This window comes from Hakea prostrata, chromosome 7 (assembly GCF_041222555.1).
Source record: "Hakea prostrata isolate BN-2017 chromosome 7, UWA_Hpros_2, whole genome shotgun sequence".
Classification (NCBI taxonomy): domain Eukaryota; kingdom Viridiplantae; phylum Streptophyta; class Magnoliopsida; order Proteales; family Proteaceae; genus Hakea; species Hakea prostrata.
The window spans coordinates 20,903,661-20,912,241 of NC_142606.1; the positions used below are offsets into that span (position 1 = coordinate 20,903,661).

The 8,581-nt window shown below is 35.5% G+C and overlaps 1 protein-coding gene across 1 annotated transcript; it reads left to right on the plus strand.

Annotated features, from left to right (window-relative positions):
• Window positions 1-5,943: 5,943 nt before the first annotated feature.
• Window positions 5,944-7,847, plus strand: LBO1 (2-oxoglutarate (2OG) and Fe(II)-dependent oxygenase superfamily protein). Its single transcript, XM_089163060.1, has 4 exons — window positions 5,944-6,244; window positions 6,319-6,566; window positions 6,661-6,988; window positions 7,108-7,847. The coding sequence occupies exons 1-4, from the start codon at window positions 5,987-5,989 to the stop codon at window positions 7,366-7,368; spliced, it is 1,095 nt and encodes a 364-aa protein (XP_089019186.1). The 5' UTR covers window positions 5,944-5,986; the 3' UTR covers window positions 7,369-7,847.
• The last annotated feature ends 734 nt before the right edge of the window (window positions 7,848-8,581 follow it).

The window sequence follows — 8,581 nt, forward strand, 5'->3', positions numbered from 1 at the left end:
TATTATCATGGCAAAACCAAAACCACAAACCTTCCACTGGTAAAATCAGCCAAAGCTGCCCGGAACTGCGTTCCTGTTCATATCAGCTAAGTTGTTTTTTGTTGGTGGGAACTGGAAAGGGTCAAGCACTAGCAAAGAATCTTGTTTGCCTTGCCCCTTGATGATTCTATTGCCTTAAATGTTCTATTCTCTCCAAGAAGCAACCATAAAAGTTGCTTGTGTCATACTAGGCAAAAGCTATTCAGTACATCATTTGAGAATGGAAGAGAAGACGTATGATAAGCTCTCATACATAATCATTCAAGATCTATAGAGTTTTAACTATAAAAACTGAATGATGAATTGAATTGGTACGGAAGATTACTCTGTGAGTGAAGATCACATTTTCAACACTGTGGTTGCCTTAGGTGATTATGGCTATATGTGTGTCACTTTTCATTGATTGACCTGCCAAAGCCAAAGCTTATGGAAACATTGATTACACTAACAAAATGAAATAGTTTGGTGGATTTGGCAGATACGGGATAATAAAGCTCCCCATTGCTTAGTCTGTGCATTCTGGATATGCAACAATAATTCAACTCCAGGAAACAATATATCTATTTCGATTAAAAAAAAAAAAAAAATTCATCAAAAACCTGGTGCCCTTCGTCGGTATTGTTTGACTTTATATACATGCATGCATTTCCCAGAGAATGTGTTTGATATGTGACAGCCACTCTTGAGATTGAGATTGAGACAGCACGCAGGTACTATTTCAGGGATTTACAAAGCTTTAAAATTCAGAGTTCAAATGCTCTGGATAAAATAATCCTAGCTCTATATAAGTAGACACAAGTGGCCTTCAACACAACCTAAACCAGTAACTTTTGGGGACAATTTGCCATCAACCATAGTGGTTCTCTCCGACAAGCAACCAGTCCAGAGGGGGAACACATTTGGGTACTCAGTACTGAGTGCATATTTGCTATTGGAGTTTACTTTTCAGAACTCAATGATTCTAAAATCTGGTGGTGCTCTGAAGTGTCTGCCGGCCATGGAAGAGACTTTTAAGTCTGTCTAATGTGGGGGAGGGACCCCCTAGTCCCACTGTTTCCTTAGACCATATGCATCATATAATTATGTACTTGTCAGGGCAGCAACTGGGCAAGATAAAGTTTTGAAACTGAGGTGAGAAACTGGATCAGAAGCCCCCCTCTCCTTCCACCCCAAAGTGTCTGAATTCTCCCATTTCATCACTAATTAAACACATACCTAACAGGATAGAGGTTTGTGCTCTCTTCATACTTCTTTTTTCGCATAATAGGGGTAGACCCACCTTGAGTTCTGACAAAATGAATCAGATGTGAGACCACTAGTGAGCTTCACATTGTCCCACTCCTATTTTGTGATGAGGAAGCATGAGAAAAAGCATACTGATTATGTTTTATATTATACATGATCATGAATCATGAATTATTAATAGAAAGTAGTACTGGAGCAATATATATCATCTCTCTTTCATGTGTTTTTTATTTTCTGTAGATCAATTATCTGATCTCTTTCTGCTGCTTCATCAATCACTACTTTGTCTTCTGACAAAGTAAATAATGCCCATGGGAAAGGAACTTACGTTCTAGGGATGAAGATGGGTCTTGACTTTAATTTGTTTTTAACTAAGGACAAAGAGTGGCCAGGAGAAGAGAGAATCCAAAGCAAAGGCAATGGCCAATAGAGGGAGTAGCTGAAATCTGGTACAAATGCACTTATAGTTTCCTTGGTGGGGTCGGTAGTATCCACTAGGTGGAGTTCATACACAGTTGGACAGGTGAGGTGACTGGTAACTTATAGATTGTCTATACCTAAGATGGAAAAAAGGCAACTTCATTATTAATGGAGTACAAGACTCTAGAGAATGATCTCAAATCGACAATAAAATCATAGTAACATTACACAGGTAAAGTTTATAGAGATACTATATAACCTAACAAAGGCAGATCTTTCCCAGGGCCAAAGGGCATGGCCCCCCCTCTGATTATTCGAAATTCTTTATTTTTCCTTTAGATCTTTCGAAAATTTTCATAATAGAAATCTTTGAAATATCAACACTTGGCTCTCGGCCTCTCCATTGAATGTGAATCCTCTCTTAATCTACTTGGTTCTTTTTGTAATCATCATTAGACCCGACAATGTTAAATCTTGACTCCCTCTCTGTAGTCTGAAAAATTTTCTTATGGGTTACCACTTTCTAATCCAAGTTGTGGAGTTGCCTATTAATTGATGCCCCAGTAACAAAGATAAGGTTCTTTAGTGTCTCTAGTCATCATCATGTTGGAGGAGTTCCTGGCCCCTACTCGAAAATGGGTAGCTAGCTAGCAGATCTGGACTTCAACATCAGAACCTCCCATCAGAAGTTCTGAACTTCAGTCCAGAAACTACTTTAGCTTTGTGAAGGCCCCTCCATGTATCTTTACTTCTCAGCATCCTTTTCACGTGGTGGATCGGAGATTTGGTTCTTGGAGAGATTCATGCATGGAATAAAGAAATTGCAGGATGTAGGGTTGTGGGTCTGCAAGTACTCCTCTTCTACTTGACACATGGAGACTTTAGAAAGTAAGAAAACTGGTAGAAGCTTCCCTTTGTAGTTAAGCTTAGTTCTAATAAAATTGTTGCCAGTTCCAATAGCTGAAGAAGGGTTTTCAGCTGACATGAACTATGAAATCAGGAAGAAAAGTAGTGACCCATTTCACAGGAACTACTATGGTTTGGTCAATAGTATCATCATCATCATCATCATTCATTCTCCACTTTGCGTGATCAAACAAGGAGGAACTGTAAACCAGTTTCCTTCACCTTCTTTCCTTATTTGTGTGGAAATCAAAGGAAATGTTGCCCACTTAATCTTGTAGCTTCCAGGGTTTTAGGTTTGGCCATCTTGGATATGTAGAAGAGATGAACGACGCAGTCATGCAAAATCAAATGGAAATACTAAATTATTGCAATTTTATACAATTTGACAAAATTATTTTATTGTCAATGAAATTATAAATTTGCGCAGTTGCTAATCCTGACCTTTTTAGATGGAATGATCAATCTGGAAAACATTATTAAGCTTGATGTTTGTTCTGAAATTCTTATCAATGAAAATAGTATGAGAGAACTTGCATCATAAATATAGAATAAATTTAGACATTCTCTAGCTATGATGCAAATCAAATTTTTTCTTTTGGATGAATAACTCCACTGCGGATCCCAGAATCTAAGGTTCCATAGACAGGTACCATATTCAAATGGTGGGACTCTTGTAGATTATATTCCAAAACGAAAAACATTGCTGTAAACCCAATCATTGCACCAGCTTGGATGTGTTTTGTAATGGTCTTATTGGTTTGGATTTCTTCCACCAAACTTTATGTCTCACAACCCACAATCCATTTGACACAACACTTTTGGCTTACCTATTGTCAAGTGGGTTGTGAGACAAATTATGGTGCAATGTGCACTTGAGTGGAGAGTATCTGATGTTCTTTTGTTCATGGAGATCAGAAGAATGGGTAGTATATCTCCATCTAACCAGTTTGTTTTTTTTGTTATTAAAGAACGAACCTAATGAGAATAGTGATTTGAAAAACAAGTTTTACAGAATTTGTTGTTTTCTGTGTTGGCTTGTGGTTTTTTTTGTTATTAAAGAACGAACCCAATGAGAATACAAAGCATGTATTTGGTAACCTTTCATTCTAAGAGACTCATTCTTATAGAATCATTTTTACATGTTTCTTCCTTCTTCTTTTTTCTATTTTTTAACCTGAAGTTTATTAGGACAAGTTTACATTCACCTCAAGTACATCCCAGGATCTATATAATTTAAATATACCATCAGGAACAGTCGAATCTATAACCTCTTCGTTGGGAGGCGTTTTTACATGTTTTTATGGGTATGGGGTGAAATATCTGGATTTCACCTTTACTACAAAAGCACTAACTATTTGCGCATTCAAAAAAATCACTGTCAACCAAACAGTTTTTCATAATGAAATTTCTACAAATTTAGGTTAATCAAACAATTAATTTTTTGAATTATGACTATAGATTTAAAATCTTTAAACTCATGTAATCAAACAGACCTTAAGATAATTACAAGAAATTAATGATTTGATTAGACTAAGTTATCAAAGTTTATGGTAAGTTATTATTATTATTATTATTATTATTATTATTATTATTATTATTAATTTTTTTTTTTTTTATAAGTAGAATTTATGAAAAAGTTAACCCAAAGGGATGGTTGGTAAAAAACCTTCCAAATAGGAAATCAAAGTTCAAGTCTCCTCGAAGCCAGGGGTGAGCCCTGTCTATTATATAATATAACCATTCCCAATGTATAAAATCACCTATTACCCAAAAAACAGTTTTGAAAAAGTTGATATAATTTAAGAAGAGTGTTTTATTTTATTATTTTTTTTGAGTTAAGAATTTAAAAAAGATTTAAGTTATGAGAGCTTTAAGTAGCGCAAGTTACAAGGAGGGACATAACTTTCTTTGTTGTTTCCCCAAGCTTATTCCTCTCCAAGCAAAAAAACCATAAGGTATTAGGAAGTATCTTCTCTTGCCTAATTTATTTATTGGAATTAAAAGTTAGAGAAGATACATAAATTTTGAATTAAATTCTTGATTTATTTCAGAGTTATTTATTTTCTATTTTTTAACTTACCAAATACTAATTTTTTGTATTTTCCATTCTCTCCTCATTATTTAATGAAAAATTATGTTATGTAAGTAGAGTAAGGCTATTCTTGGTATTTAAAAATTTATGTATCTTCTATTTTTTAACTTACCAAATACTAATTTTTTGTATTTTCCATTCTCTCCTCATTATTTAATGAAAAATTATGTTATGTAAGTAGAGTAAGGCTATTCTTGGTATTTAAAAATTTATGTATCTTCTATTTTTTAACTTACCAAATACTAATTTTTTGTATTTTCCATTCTCTCCTCATTATTTAATGAGAAATTATGTTATGTAAGTAGATTAAGGCTTTTTTTGGTATCTATTATCATTATCAATTATTGGAATTTTTCATTATTTTAAATTGTTTGGCATCTATTATCAGTTTTATTTTTATTTAAAATAAAAAAATTCTCTAAAATCCACAATAGACTTTTTGTCTATTATGGAATATGATGAGAATTTCATTCTCTTCATCTATGCAAAGGTTTACTTAAAATTTTATAGTTAAGATGAGGGTAGAATAGTCAATACACATTCTTTTAAAAATTCATACTTTTTATTTCTTTTCTCTTTTCTCACTTGCTCATTATCATTTTCTAACAATTTTTTATTTTGATATACCAATCTTATTTTTCTTCCATAATTTATTTTTGACAAAATTCACCAAACCATTTTTCATTCTTGACTAATAATGAATTCTTGTACTTATTTCTTTTAAATAGACATAATAAAAAATGAGAATTAATACAAAAAAGAACCTAAGTTATGAGCTTTTATGATAAATAATGAGTATTTACAACGTAGAGTTGCTCTAAACGGTAAGATCGACACCTCTTAGTGAAGAGGATGGATAGGTGCAGAGGATCTGGAGAGCTTCCTTCATTTGTAATGTCCATTTAAAGCTATGGAAGAATTAGGGTTCTCAACCCTTAGGGTAGAGTATAACATTAATACCTTGACACCTCTTAAATCCCTCTACTACAAAATTATGGGGGCCCTCTTGAATGTGTTGTGAAAGAAATGTCAAAGATAAGAGGCTGAGAGCTGATTCCTTGACAGCTTCGTTGCTGCTCAATCCTTATCCTATCTTCTTTGTTTCCCTTTCTTTCTCTCCTTTTTTTCTGTCTCTTTCTTATTTTTCTCCATGGATTTTCCATAGCACGTGATAGAGGAATAACTATCATTATAAATAGGCCTCTCACTCACTCCCAGAAGATACATTTCTGAAATCCCAAGTGCCCAGCAAAAGGTTGCAAAAGAGTTCTTCACTTTACCCCCATGGCTCCTGTACCCATTTCTTCAATCAAGGTTGGTCACATTGAAGACGTTCAAGAACTGAGAAAGACTCAACCAACCACCGTACCAGACCGATACGTCCGTGACATGTCTGAGAGGCCGACAGTGGCCGTGGCCTCTCAAGCTTCCTCCCTGCTTGTCCCTGTTATTGATCTATCAAAGTTCTTTGGTGGCAAGAAAGAAGCTGAGACAGAATTATCCAAACTAGCTGCTGCCTGTGAGGAGTGGGGCTTCTTTCAGGTATAACACAAATGTATTCTCTTTCTTTGTTTTGGAATAATAGCTTGTTCTGAGCATTCACATATTTTGTATAGGTCATCAACCATGGGATACTCCTTGGTTTGCTTGATAGAATGGAGAAGGTAGCTATGGAATTCTTCATGTTACCTCTTGAGGAAAAGGAGAAGTACCCAATGCCTCCAGGGACGATTCAGGGATATGGTCATGCTTTTGTGTTCTCTGAGGATCAAAAGCTTGACTGGTGCAACATGTTAGCTCTAGGAGTTGAGCCCTACAGCATGAGAAACCCAAAACTCTGGCCAACAAAACCAGTTGATTTCAGGTGATAATTAGTCTCCATGCTTTGTTGGGTGAGTTTCATTTGCATTGATCTGAGTTAATTGATCCATATGCACTTTTGGGTTTTTGTTTTGCAGTGAGACGCTTGAAACATACTCAAGAAACATCAGGAAACTCTGTCAAACTCTGTTGGGATTTATAGCCATGACCCTGGGATTGAAGAAAGAAATTTTCAATGAGATGTTTGGGGTGGCTGTGCAAGCAGTGAGGATGAACTACTATCCACCATGCTCAAGGCCAGACCTGGTGCTGGGTCTGAGCCCTCACTCAGATGGAAGTGCCCTCACAGTGTTGCAGCAAGGCAAAGGCAGTTCAGTGGGTCTTCAGATCCTCAAAGGCGACACTTGGGTGCCTGTTCAACCTGTCCCAGATGCTCTTGTCATCAATATAGGTGACACCATAGAAGTAAGCAGACACCTCTCTTTTTTACTTTTGAGTTAGACTTGGGCACTCTCTCTTTAATGGCTAGCTTTTAAGGATTAGTTCTACACAGACTGTTACAAATGGCATATGACGATATGCAGGTTCTCACCAATGGAAAATACAAGAGTGTTGAACACAGAGCAGTGACACACAAGGAGAAAGACCGCCTTTCAATCGTGACGTTCTACGCTCCAAGCTATGAGATCGAACTAGGTCCTCTGCCGGAATTGGTGAATAAAAACAGGCCCAGCATGTATAGAAGATACAATCATGGAGAGTATAGTTATCACTATGTCCATAGCAAGCTACAAGGCAAGAAAACTCTTGATTTTGCCAAGATTCATAACAACATACCATCTTAACAGTGTATTGTGAAATGATTTATACCTAGCATAAGCATAATGGGTCACACTCAAGTACTTCAGTTCTTGAACCAGTATCTGTAAAAATTCAAAATTTAATAAATTAAGCCAAGTTGCAGTAATAGAGTGGGTCTTTGATGGGTGTTACTGTTCTATGGACCTTTTATAATTCCCATAGCAAAGTGAAGGAGAATCATGGAAAAAGGACAATCACTTTTTACTGTTAGAGCTTAGAGATTCTTGAAAAAACAGAAAGAAACAAGAAACCATGGGAGGAGATTCAAGTCAAGCACCACTATGATCATTTTCTGAAAATCAGTTAGAAGAGTTACAGTACTATTCGATCATCTGTCTTCCACTGTTCATGGGAAGGGATTTTCTAGTGAAGGGGGATCCAAATTTGTACTTTTTAACTTATTATATTAGATGTTTCTGTTTTTATTGGTCTAAGAGCAGCACTAATAAACCACTTGATTGCTTACTTCATATTGAAATATTGCTGAAAGGTTGAAAGGCAGGAAATTAAGTAGATCACAACCAGAACTTCAACTTCCATGATGTAAGATAATAGGAAAGAAACAAAGGTATGAAGCATATTAGCCAGTATTTTCAAGTTCCCACCACAACTCACATCAAAAAATTCCATCTGTAAACATCATTTGAATCAAAAGAATGGATCTAATGATTTTCCTTTCTTCAATTTTATATAATATGCCCCAACCTAAGAAAACCTGCCTACCTTATAAAGATTGCTTCTGTACATACAAAAGAACACAAAAAGAAAAGAAGAATTTCTCTTTCATCATGGGTGAAGGTTCATCCATCCATCCATGGTCATTATTCTTCTTTGTAAAACTCTGGTCTTTGATCTAATCCAAAAAAAAGTTTGATGGGCTGTTTCGCTATTGATATGTATGCAAACAGTCAAGGAGTGGTATATTATATGCTCTATGTTGTATTGGGATGCCTTTCTCATATTTCCTAAGATTAGGGTTTTTCTCTACGTAGTTGTCTTCTCTCTTTGATGAAGTGTATACGCCTGTAAATTCTTCTTCAGAACATTAGACTTGGGCTGACCTTCTTGCAGACGAACCACATGAACAGTTATTCTGCATGTTTGTGAACTCTTCTCTCTTTTCTCTGCAAAATCACCATTATTTCTCTATGTTGGACTTTTGATTTTGCTTTTAATTATTTTATTGACAAGTAACAA